The 13,357-nt window shown below is 37.2% G+C and overlaps 1 protein-coding gene across 3 annotated transcripts in view; it reads right to left on the bottom strand.

The window, feature by feature from the left end:
* PAN3 (PAN3 poly(A) specific ribonuclease subunit) overlaps positions 1-13,357 on the bottom strand; it is a 72,356-nt gene that overhangs the window by 56,988 nt on the left and 2,011 nt on the right. For 2 of the 3 annotated variants that reach the window (XM_009882829.1, XM_009882828.1), the window contains exons 2-3: positions 4,935-5,001; positions 3,121-3,191 (exon numbers count right to left, since the gene is read on the bottom strand). In XM_009882829.1, the coding sequence (XP_009881131.1) occupies positions 3,121-3,191; positions 4,935-5,001 (138 nt within the window). Of the gene's footprint in view, positions 1-848; positions 912-3,120; positions 3,192-4,934; positions 5,002-13,357 lie in introns of all 3 variants that reach the window. The other variant, XM_009882827.1, reaches the window with a different exon arrangement.

Genomic DNA, 13,357 nt, shown 5'->3' with positions numbered 1-13,357 from the left:
AACATGTATTTGAAGAAAAAATGAAGTAAGTGTGACATCATTATTCTCAGGAAAGAGGGTTAGTCTATTACTAACTCTAGCTTTTGTTCCATGCTTCACAAATCCTATTTGCGCATTGTAGATTAATACTTACCTGAAAATCTCTTATAGGAAATTCACTTTAAGGTTGCTTGTCTTACTGCATGTGGAGTTACAACAACCGGACAGTAAATCCAGAAGGTTTTTACAGTTGACAGAACCTCCACCAAGGCTCCATCTACAGAAATACTTAGCTCCTTTGATTTCATTTTAAGTATCCTATAAAAATGTCTTTAAATAGTAATCTTAGCTTTCCTGAAATCTAAAATTGAAATGCAGTTTAATGATTTCTAAACAGAGAAAATAACCTCGAGAATGTTCATAAAAATTCAAGGACTATGTTTACTTTTTAAACAAAAATTAGAATGTCTTTAAACATCAAAATAATCATAAGCAACTTAAATAGCCCAGTTATACTAACTAGTTTCAAAAAAGCAGTCTAAAAAGCAAGCATATTCAGAATTACAATCATCAAGTCTTATCTTTAATACTTTATCGATATCAAATATTTACATCCACACGGCTTGCCCATTGTTAAAGGGCTGCCAGGATAACATGACCAGCAATATCCAGAGACAATAAAGATTCATAAACTTAAGTTCCTTGCTTAACACAGCTACGTATAACATGCTTTTAGAGAAACTATTCATGGTTTTACACAATACAAACATGCAGTTTTTACATAGTTGCAAAAAACTTAGTAGTTCTAAATACTTAAAATATCACAATTTTAATTTGTAAAGGAAAGCAATTGCTCTTTATTCACTTACCAAGACTGTATTATATCTGTCCTCCAAGTCAGTGATAAACGAAGGAAATGCTGGTTTTGCCAGCTAGTTCAGAACAAACAAAACCTTAGCCCTGGGCTCTTAGCAAGAAAATTGAAAGTTTTCTTTCAAACAGTAGATGTTGCAAACACCTACATTTGAGCTAGTCACCAAGGCTCCCTTTAGAGTCAACAAACAGAAGCATGCACTTCTAGAAGGCCATATATCTTGTATTACAGCAGGTGTCAAGCGCTGGCCTGATAAATCACATTGCTCAAGCTCTAAATAAACCCCAGTTACTGGGGTGGGAGGAATCACACAAGTTTTTAAATACCCGGCACTCAAGCATTTAGTGCTTTTGAGGAAATCACTTAATATAATTTGAATGTTTTTCTCAAAAAACCCCTAAAAATATTAAGACTACATCCACAACTATTTGCAATGTATTGTCTGATAGTAAAAGTCAGTCACAAAAGCGTGATTACTTTCTCATAACTTTAGCCATCAATTTTTATCCACTTGAAGCATTCACTGACATCTAGTCTTTTCCAAAACACACTTCCCAATGTGAGCTGAACGTTCCTTTAAGCTGCTCATCTCTCTCTACTGACTATAGAGGGAGCCTGGATGCCTAGATTTTAGACAGCTCAAGTAATATTAGATGAAATCTTCCCCATTCCTAGTATTATTTAACAATCTTTTATACAAACACACATTACAAAATAGCAGTCATAATAAATTATAAATTATTAATATGCAAAGCAAAATGCAAACCTCTTTCAATTAATGCCAGTTATGTCTGAACTATTAATTGGAAAAAATCCAAGTCAATCAGTTTCACAGATAAATCTTTCTCTTGATACTATTTTAGCAGCAAATGGCTTAGTTTGCTGATTTTTTTCTTGGGGGAAAAGGGGATCAAGTCAGAAAAGACTCTAGTATTTGAGCTTTAGTTATTTGAGCTTTCCACTCAAACGTTAACTGGTTTGTTTCCGTTTGTACTGTTTAATTAACTTGGAAGTACTTTTTAGTATTACAGGCAGTGGTCACTCTGGAAATACTTCTGCATGACAGTTCATTTTCTGTGGTGCATGTGCTTTATATACACAAGTACACACACCTGCACATACACACACACGCGCGTATATATGCACACAGATGTTAAAAAGGAATGTATGCTTATTTTCATTCTTACTATCCTCAGTAAGTGCATAAACAACATATTTATAGTTGTTTATATCCAACTTTCCAGTCCACTATACTGGCATTAAGGAAAACGGCAATTCAGAGATTCCATGTAGTTTGGATACATCATAATATTCAGAAGTTAACATTCTACAACAGCATTTCATTTCAAGGAACACTAGTCTGATGGGGGAAACTATAGTAGTTATCTTTATGCTCAATCTTCACCTGCAGGAATGAGATAGAGCTCCCAATTGCCAACACACAAATGAAGCTCTACGAAAAATTAGAAGCATGTTGATGTAGTGTGCTTTCAAGACTAGAAAAAAGTTCAGGATCACGTGGCTAATAAGAAAAGTAGTAAAACATGAAAGTCATCAGCGAAAGGAAAATTTGGTAAGTGGTTGGGACAAGATAATGTCTCTTTTGATAAGCCACAGTTCACAAAAACGCGAAGGAACTTTGGTATAACCAAACTTCTGTCTCTTATTCCAGCCACTGCATTTGTCAGTGTTTAACTGGAAAACATCACAACCAATGTTGGCACAGGTCAAAGGTGTTTGAAGATGCTGGCTAGCCATCAGCAAAAGAAAGATTTCTCAATACAGATTACAGGGGAAAAAAATCTCAAACCCTAGATTCCCAGTAATATTATAGAGTGTATTTCAAACTAAATGCATTTCAAACTAAGAATTACTTTCACATCATGTATAAAGAAATGGGGGAATGATTCTTGATGCATTCAGAACTTGTTGCCACAAAGGCTTGCAGGTGGCTTGCCTTGTGCCTCAGTACAATAAAAATAATTTGTTTTCAAATTCAATGGGCTATGTGCTAATTTTCATATTCAAAGCATCCTTGTAAACTGAAGTTTACAAGTGCTTGGAATATTTAATAGCAGCAGCAGGCTGATCTGGTGTAGCAAAAATGAAGTAGTAAGATCTTATTTATATTGCTGTGACATAGTAAAATAAATCTAGTAACATCAGAAGAATCATCTTTATTTCACCTAGGATTTCAAGTTATTCCAGATCTTCTTCCCTATCAACTCATATACAAATATGCTACTTAAAATTTAGTTGTCGCCTACCTTCCTCCTTTGAGACACACTCAGGGCAGCAAAGTCATTAAACAAGGATGAATTTGGTGAAGTTAGTGGATCTATAGAAAGAATGTAAAGCAACATGTTATATACCTCTAATATTGAATTTTTACATTTTTTAACTTATTTCTGTATGGAAAAAATTCTTTAGACAAAACTAAGTTCAGCAACCAAACTGCTAAAAAATGCAGCATTTATTACTCTGTGCAACTGCTCAATTGAAATGGAGCTCATTAGCAGAAGTTAGTAAGTTTAATTGCTGTCGGCATTATTTAATGTCCATCTAACAGTTCAAAAGCTTCCTCTCTAGTTACCTGAAATTAGTGATCTTCTTTATAACACAGTCTTACAAGTAATGACATGAATCTTATTTGTCCTGTCACTGTTCTGCAAAAATTTAAATCAGAACTAAAGGTAGCAAGAGTCTGTGTTCTATTAGTAGCTTTTTATTGTTTTTTCTTTATCCTTATATGTCCCTTCCAGAGCTGAAGCACCAAAAACTGAAGGACAATCACAGATGCAACTTAAAACTCCAAACTGGTAGAGGTAGAGACATCATATTAGCAGATGTCTGCCAGCTGTAAAAATTGGTGTTTTGATAAAACACTTTCTTCAACATTAATCAATACTCCTTAAAGGGGTAATTCTACAAGTGAAGCACAACTAGGGGAAAAGGGGAAGGGATGCGGGGAAGAAAGGGACCTGAGATACAACAGAATTTAAACTGGTTTCCAAAAGTCAGTCTGGTTTCTCTCCTTCACATGCATCACCATCACTATTTGGCCCGTCACAGACAAACTCTGACTGCATTTAAAACTGGAGACCTCCACTGCCTTGAATAGCTAATTGTTCAGTGGGACAAAAAAAGCAGAGTTAATCACAAAACCTACTGGAAATGAACCAGGAGGAAGAAAAAAAAAACCCCACCCACCAAATTTCAACTTTCAAGCAAGCTAGTTTTATAGTAGCTACTACTGTGCTCAAAAAATTACACCCCTATAAGTAGACTGGCTGCAGGGTCAGACATGCAAATAGATTTCTAGAACATCATTTACACAGAAATTTTTAGAGCAGAAATATGTTTTAAATATATGTCCTTGCCATAAGGGAGTAGTATCCTCTTCTTTAAAGAAGTTAGTTTGACAGCTATAGCTGAAACAATCTGCAGTGCCTGTTATAATTTGGAAAGCAATTCTAAAAAGTGTATTACGCAAGTTAAATATACCCTCCACAGTAATTTAGCGGGTATGTTGGCCTGAGCTACGGAGATATTTTGTTCGGTTGAAAACTGTGTTCCCAAAATCAGGGAAAAAAAATATAAGACGTGAAGTACTGCTTACAGGACAACACTTAATAACTATTAAAAATCAGTCGTGTGATACATTTCACAAAAAACATAGAGCCTAAATTTAAGAATAAAAACCTGTACATTCATTCCACACAAATTACTTGAAAAGCATAATAAAAAGGGATACCACTGTAGAGCAATGTAAATGCTTATTTAAGCAATCAGTGCTTTACAGTGGAATACCCAAACTAGCACTTCACTTGAAGCGACAAGACCAATAATGATTGCCCCTGCTACTGGAGCAAAGGAAAGGCTGAAAATTAATAAATTCAGCAGCGCTTTGCTTTGGATTACAAGTAATCACACAATACACTACCGTTAAAAAATAAAGTTCTACTGCATCTCAAATCAAATCAGAAGAGAAAAAAATACTGTCTTAAGTCTCAGTTTTACCAAAGTAAATCTCTCAAATTTCCAAACATACTTTTATACATATTCCTTTAAAAGTACTTACCATGGCCTGCGTACTGCTTGGCACTGTCATTGAGAAGGCTAGGGGAGCTGCTGCTATTTGTCATCCTCTGCAAAAATAAAAGACAAAAGTGTACATCTAAATAAAGCTATAAAAAAAACTAAGTGAGGGTACCGAGGATGACATTTCAAAAGTTTTAAGAACAGACTATGAAACCTGTGCTCATTCTCCATTTAATAAATACTCTAAGCAGACGGTAGTTTGTAGCTGACAAAAAAATTTAGTAAAATAAAGCATTTTGCACAAGAGCAGTACAAACAAAAAATGACTGTATAATAAAAGAAAACACTATCTTCACTAATTTCTTCTAACTTGGGAGGGTCTACCAAAGTAATGGTTCTCTTCCTGTACGTTGTCAAAATGTTAGACAAGCCAATTACTTATCTCCTTTAAACATTCTTTCACACTGTACCCCTGAAACAACCCCTCCCTTTATTATACACTATCATCACATGAAACTTTTCCAATGAAAAATACTCAAATTGGTATACCATTTGACAGATTCTTTTTAAAAAACAAAAGAACCTTCTCAGACTTTTCAGCAAAATCATAAGATTCTCAGAAGTCAGCAGGACACCCGAAACCCTCTCAACATTCCTCCTAGGCTCCACCTGCTTCTCCTACATTCTTCTAGAGACATGAGCTAGCAATACACTGGACTACGTGAGGCAGTGCTGCTCTAAGAGCTACCACTGCTTTGACAGAGAAGTTTAAGAGTGTCTCTTCTTACTCCTGCTTATTATTTTCTTTGACCAGTCTCCCAACAGGAAGAAACAGTGTGAGAAGAAAAGCAAGGCAAGGTCAGGAAGTATACTCCATCACTGAGAGAGACGACCAGTAATTTGCTAAAATATTCCCCGGCATGCTTTTGGCCCGCATCAACCAGGAGTCTCTCAGCCAATTTCCAGACACTATTCAGCAGTGAAAAGTTTTGAGATCCCTTCAAATAGACAGTTTGCATGCAGCCTCTGCTTTACCGGGTGAGCGTACACCAGCACAAACAGGCCATTTTGTGCCAGCTGGCCCTAAGCATCAAGGAAAGTTTCCAGGCAAGTTTAATTTAGTAGTCTAGACACAGACTAAGACTCAAAACTGGTCATTGGAGTTATTCTTTATGCTTACATTTTTCCACGGCCAATCTCAATGTTGGTGGCAGGTGGCAAGAAGCTATTACACTTCAAGGACATTTCGTCTAATTCTTGACCAGAAAGATCAATATTCTGGAGTAAATTTGGTTAAAAAAAAAAAGAAAGAAAAAAGGGGAGAACCAACAGAAGCTGGAGTATTATCCAATATGGTAGAACTATGAACCTACTGCAATTCAAGTTTCTCAACGCTTTCAGTTTTCATACTACCACTGACTTCACCAGAAGCTGCAGCTTTTAACGCTTGTATCTAAAAGAATGAATAAACTGTGCAAAGTAGTTCTCATGTGGAAAGCAAGTTGTAAAAAAAGACAGCCTGCACTATTAGAAAAGTAACTCGAAGAAAGTTTTGGTAAAATTTAGGTACTTTAGCAGGTATTTGCAAACAACACCCTCTCAACACCACACTCAATCCCTCAATGCTTTATTCCCCCCTGTATTAATTCCATTATCTGTGCATCATTGCTACAGCAATCATTCAGGATTCTCTGATACAACTCTTCACTCAGTACAAGTATTTAGTACTACATGAAGCAGAACATGCAGATGTCCTAGAACAGTATGTGTAATATACGTACAAATGTAAATACTACGTAAACCTTCAGCTTTTTCAAGACCTAAATGAAAAAAGTGGTTTGCTATATGCTCTTCCCTTATTTTGATGCCACATGTCTCATGTTCCTAAATATACTGAACTGACATAATATAACTCTCCCTAAAAGGTCAGTGCGCAACAATAAATTCTTTAGACAAAACAGATGCCTCTAGTGAAACAAAGTTTACTTATTTCTAGAAAACAAGGTAACATTTCAGGAGACCCACACTAAATTAACAGTCTTACCCGAGTTCAGGGATGTTCATCCTACTGTCCACCGTCATCAAAATAAGGATAAGAATACATCAAAATAAAATTCTGGATTATAGTAGCTCAACTGTTCATGTCATATTCTATTCCAGACTAAGCAATGGAAAGAAGTTAAATAGTTTTTCACAAATACTTGAAAAACCACCCCTATTATGCATCTTTTCTTGGCATTTGATACATCCATACTGATCCTTATAAGACAAAGTGGTTTAGGAAGGAAATTCTTAAAGGGAACCTTTCAGATTCGCACAAAATCTGTCCAGAAGTAGATAAAAATAGTGATAACATCTATTTATAACACCAGATTTTCATAATAATTTTAATGCAAAAGTTAATGGGGATAAACATGATATTGAGATCTGTGTTGGCATCAAAGATGGTTAAACATATGACTTAAACTTGGAAACAAGCACTTTTACGGCATCATTATTCTACCTCTTCAAGTACAGGAGTTAAACATTCAGTCAACAGACTTGTAACGGGAATAGGTGACTATGATGATGAATATCAATGCTGGTCTGATCACTAAAACATGCAGTGCGCACATGACACTGCAACAGAACACATTGTTCAGCATTCTGAAAGCACAGGGCAAACAAAGCCTAGGAACATCAACTATGCTTTTACTACACCAAGTCTTGTTCCAGGTGCAAAGGTACTTTACATGAACCAGGACTCTGAAAAAACAAAGCTTCTCTCACTGGTCTTGGGCAGCTCTTGCTTTAGGAAGTGCTCATCAGCCATACTTTGAACAAGGTTAAAAACCTCCACTTTACCACTCACTTTCATGAATTTTTCATCTTGCTCACTTTTATTACACATCCACAACCTTCTTACCTTAAGATTATTCACAGAAGTCCTGCATGTAATCAGTAAAGGATTTTTAAACTAGTTTAATATTAAAATTTCTACTACACCCAAAAGCATTTAGTCTTAACGAAGGCTATTCCTACATCTGATTTTTACCAAGTCATGCTAAAAAGGTCTTGAAAGGAAAAAAGAAAAGAAAATCCAAGTACTATTTGTTATTTATGTTTTCTGGAAGGCAGTTTTGATTTTAAATAACACTTCTCAATCTCTTCTAATGGCGTTGAACTATTTTTCATACAAATTCAATTTCAAGAAGAATGCAATCATAGCAACCTCAAGCCCAAAAGATGAAAGCTCTAGAAAGGTAAGAGCAACCATTAACAAGAGAAGAAAAACTATTCATTCTTATTAAGCCTGCCAGGCAAGGCAAGCACACATATATGAGAGCTTCAGACTTTTTTAGTACATCATGACTTTCACCATATGAAAGTTAATACAGAAAGACAACTTTGTCATAACCAAGTGCCACACCAATGTCACTCAGTTCCATATAAACTCTTTTTCTTAGCCTGCCTATTGCTATGATTTATTGAGGTTCTTTAAACACTAGTTAAAATTCAACTAGGCTGACTGGCATATATCCTGCCCCTCTCCCTTTAAAGGAATTTAAAAGTTTCTGTTCACATCTCAAAAGAAAGCAGAACAAAACTGTCACATTCATCCCCTTCCAAGGATTTAACCTGAGGCTTCAGCTTAAAGTTCTTCCACCAGTAACAAAATACAGGTTCTTTAATTTCATGGGGAAATTGAGAAATAAAGTTTTTCAAAATAGTGTGTTAATTCCTGAACATTCAAGCAATTAAATTACAGGAGGCGAATATGCTCATTCAGAAGTTTTCACTCTTTCTTCAAGCACCAGGATTAACAAAACTAACTCCTCTTCTCTTCAGAAAAGACTGTGACTGTGTCAAAAATGAAACTTTTGTCAAAGTGAATCATTATCTTACCCAGATGTAAGATAGCCTGTTGTGTACTAATGTTTCCTTTTCAGAACCACTGCAAGTTAAGGTCTTTTAAAAAAAGTATTATTTTCACACAGACTTTAAGACAACACTGACAACAGATCAACAGCATCACTGTAAAAAATAATTTCCGCATTAGGTTGCTGTTTTAATAATAGTTTTGAGAATTAGATACTTTTCAGACTCCCAGAATGGTTGAGGTGGGAAGGGATCTCTGGCCAACTGGCCCAGCCCACCTTCTCAAGCAGGGCCACCTAGAGCTGGTTGCCCAGGACCATGTCCAGACAGCTTTTGAATATCTCCAAGGATGGAGACTCCACCACTTCCCTGGGCAACCTGTATCTGTGTTCAGTCACCCTCACAGTGAAAAACTATTTCCTGATGTTCAGAGGGAACCTCCTGTGTTTCAGTTTGTGTCTATTGCCTCTGGGCCTGTCACTGGGTACCAAGATGGGTACCATCCTCTTTGCACCCTCCCTTCAGGTATTTATGTACATGGATGAGATTCCCTGAGCCTCCTCTTCTCCAGGCTGAACCACCTCAGCTCTCTCAGCCTTTCCTCACAGGAAAGATGCTCCAGTCCCCTCATCATCTTCATGACCCTTTGCTGACTCCCTCCAGTATGCCCATGTCTCTCATATACCGAGAAGCCCAGCACCCCAGGTGTGACTGCACCAGTGCTGAGCAGAGGGGAAGGATCACCTTCCTTAATGCAGCCCAGGACACCATTCACCTTCTTTTCGATACTTCCTGGGTGCAGTACGCTAGGAAGAGAAGCGTTACAAGAAGTATTCTAACCTTCTAATGGTATACACCACCTTGCCTCCACCCTTCAATGTTCAACAGCGAAACCCAAAATTATAGCTGCACTTAAGATAAGGTTGCTTTGCTTTCATCTCCCTCCACTAAAGTATATAGTTACAAAATTCTCATCAAGATATAGAGTATGAATAAAGCTTTGCTGCACACATTTAGATCTAATTTTACGTAGCTTATGTTACAAGACTTACCTTGAGTAAGGGTTTTTGCTTTCTTCTCTACCACTTCTTTACCCCAAAACCATAAAAGATTGAATTTGTTCCTGTGCCTCTATATTTCCCACCCTAACTTCAAGAAAATAAGCACTTTCCTCAGGTTCATTCCTGTGCCAAGTATGTTATCTCAAAATATTTTGTAATATGTCACAAGCTATACTCTTCATCTTAACACTGTTCTACTGGAGCTATATTTCAGAATATTTCTCCATAATTTTTAGAACAATGTTAATTGGACTATAAAAGAAGTCATCCTGCAGAGGATGGCTCTCCTGCAGAGAATGAGATTGTCACAGCCAAACAAATCATTGTTTAGTTGTCAGATTCTGTGACCTATAAAGGGTGATACCTTTTGCTTTCCTTTCTAAACAATCCAAAACTTGTCTTTGACAGCATATTTTGCACCATCTACAGCATGTCCCACTCACAACTGTTTGAACTAATGCAACTGGATTTCTTCAGAAAGCATTACGTAAACAGCTGCATAATTTTATATTTAAAATAGCATGCCTGTAGTTCCACTCGCTTCTCAACAGTTAAAAATTGAAGACATTTACAAGCTTCTGTGCTATAAGGAGAGTTTTATTACTCAACTCTTGGCAGATGCAGCAATGGGAACAAAGGTCTTTGTGTTTATTCAGCTGCAAGGCTTTGAAGTGAACATGGTCTCTACTTCTCAGGCTTTTGAAGAACACTTACTATACCAACATGAGCACAGTGAAAGCAAGCAAGACCAATTCTTCTCCGTTGCTTGGCCTTGCCGACTTTAATACTGAAGACTGTTAGGTCCTTTTTTATTTTGATTAGAGTAATTAATTGAAAAGTTGTGATTCTTACTTTCTACATAACCTGCAGTCCAATGGAAACCACGTCGTTATAAATCCCATCTTATCAAATAAGGAAAACTGGATTCCTGTGAAGTAACATATGTGAAGACACCTTCAACATTTTTATGCTCTTACAACCAAATTGCTCAATTCTAATAGGATATTAGAAGTTTTAACGTCAAGGTACTCCTCTGCCCCATCCCGCTACAAATTCCCCCAGATTATTCACATATCCTTTTACCATCCCAACATAATACTGCTAAAACTCCTTCCAACACCATCTGTATCTTTGATCAAGCTATGAGTTAGTCAAGGGGTAACACTAATGCCAGAGGAACACAGACACCAACCAGCCAAGTGGCACACGCAGAGCAACTGAGCAAACAGCCAAGCATCAGAAGCATCCTGGCCAGCCAGCTCCTGCCTCCTCATTGCTGGGAAAGCCAAAAGCAATGAGCTGCTTCTTGAACCACACCTCTGACTGTCTCTTGGCTGCTGCTGCTACGCCAAAAAGAAAAAGAACAGCTTTGGGGACAGCATGCAGGCTGTGGGCCATGTGTTGTGCAGACCTGCTCTGTTACTAGTTAGAGAAAGGGAAAGCCAGAAAATATACGCTTTGATAAGCTGGAAGGCAATACTACTAATGTAGTATATGCAAGCACATGCAGATTAAGGGAAGAAAAGACACATGAAACAAAACTGGGAAAAGGCAAACCAGTGATGACAGAAGACTATTAATCAATAGGAAACTAGTTAGTAACAACAGAAGAGGCCAATGGGGGGCAATGAAAAGTTGGCTACCAGCAAAGACCTTAGAGGTAGGAGGAGTGGAAGGATTGAGGCAAAGAGATATTTTTCAAAAAGGGGGAAAAAAAAAAAAAAAAAAAAAGAATTAGAGTAAAAATCCTTGCTACAGTTTGGAAGAAGCAGGATTTTTGAAATGGCCATGGCTCTTTTTCCCCATTGCAAACTGAGCATTGCCATTAATTGCATCTTCCCCACTAATCTAACCCCAATGAGATGCTCTAGATCTCATAAAATTTTCTTCAGCAAATACAAATGAAATCTCAAGAGTCAGAAATATCAATTCTGCAGAAATGTTGACCACTACTCACCTACATTATTTATGATCAAAGAAGCATATCCCTTCCCCAATTCATCATGACACAATCCACTTTTACCTTCCTTCCTTTTGCTGCTTACTTAACACCATAACACAGATTATGCACTGCACACGAAAACACAATGATTGCAAAATTTGGCTATAGCTTTGCTTGAGGCAATTTGGCTCCACTACATACAAGTTACAGTAATGCCAATATGCACAATCACGTACTCTTTTCAACAAACCTGTTTTATTTGCTGCACATGACAAATACATTCTGGAGATTAATTAGGTATAGTCAAGAAGACTCATCTATTGAATCCCTGATGATTACATTGGAAGGTACCTAGTAAATAAAGCGTGGATTGCAGAAAGATTATCTCATGGTAAAAGAAAATGAGCATTACCCAGAAGAGACTGATTCTATTACTACCTTTGCTAGATTGAGGCCAGTTAAGCAACTTGAACCAACCTCTCTATAGGTAGTCATTAACTCTCTTTCTCACCTTCCAGCTGTACAGGTTAATCTAAAAAACTCTGGAGACTAGTTTGCCAGCACTGTTGGGAGGGGCGGGGGGTGTTTGTTTAATTGCCATCCTTTTTATTCCCATGCCTCTATAAAATGCAGACTACTTTATTCTTTCATGAGGAAAGCAATCTACAAGGTCAGATACAATAATTGCAACCTGTACAGGAAAGCGCACTGCCAACTAACAGTCTTCACTAGAAGGATGTGAACAACATGCAGGAGTAAGGCACGGAACAGTAAGATTAACACTTAATCAACTACCAAATGAGTGCTCATTACACATGCACCACGCATCTTGTGTCCTGAGTAAGTCCCACTTATAATTTTCACACTGAAAAAATTATACAATGTTTTGAGGAATACAACTCTCTATAAATAAACTTCAAGGTTGCACCAGCAACCTAAACTTAACATTTCTTAACATCTAACTGTATCTTACTAGGGTTTTCCTAGCAGTGTGTTTATTTGCCTGTCTGTGCAATTTCCCAGTTTTAAAAAACAAGCTGAAAAAGTTTCCTCATATTGCATCACTGATGCATCTATTTGCGTACCACACAGATCCACCAGAGATGACTAAGTAACTCATAGATGGAATTGATGTTTTTGTCTGCAAAAGCCAAACTGAGAGGCTAATGAGATTTTACAGTAGACTTACGATGTTTCATTGATGGCAAAACACCAAATTTCCAGTATCTTTAGTTTGATTCAAGGATCTGGAGAAAAAGGCATGTGGATTTGTTCTCTCCACCCTATTTTGCGCCAACTTTGCCCCTATTTTGCCCCAACTTTGCATTATGCCAACTTGTTTCTTTGTCCCAATTTCTGTGCATTTCACTTATGCAATTCCAGTTCCCATTCTGTGAGTGTCCCACAAATGTAACCTCTCAGCTCCAGTCTCTCTGCTCAATCTTTCCTAGTTCCTTATTCACTTATCTTCAGCTCACTTTCTCTAAGCCCACAGCACATCTTTTCCCTTATACACCTTTCTGCTCCAATTAACACAGATGCAGCTCTCTTTCAGTAAACACAGATCAATTTCCCTGCTGCTTCAATCTGAAGTGGAAGGAA

This window comes from Charadrius vociferus, unplaced genomic scaffold (genome assembly GCF_000708025.1).
Source record: "Charadrius vociferus isolate BGI_N301 unplaced genomic scaffold, ASM70802v2 scaffold93, whole genome shotgun sequence".
Lineage (NCBI taxonomy): Eukaryota > Metazoa > Chordata > Aves > Charadriiformes > Charadriidae > Charadrius > Charadrius vociferus.
The sequence above is the reverse complement of the archived record's forward strand: the minus strand, read 5'-3'. Positions and strand labels throughout refer to the sequence as shown.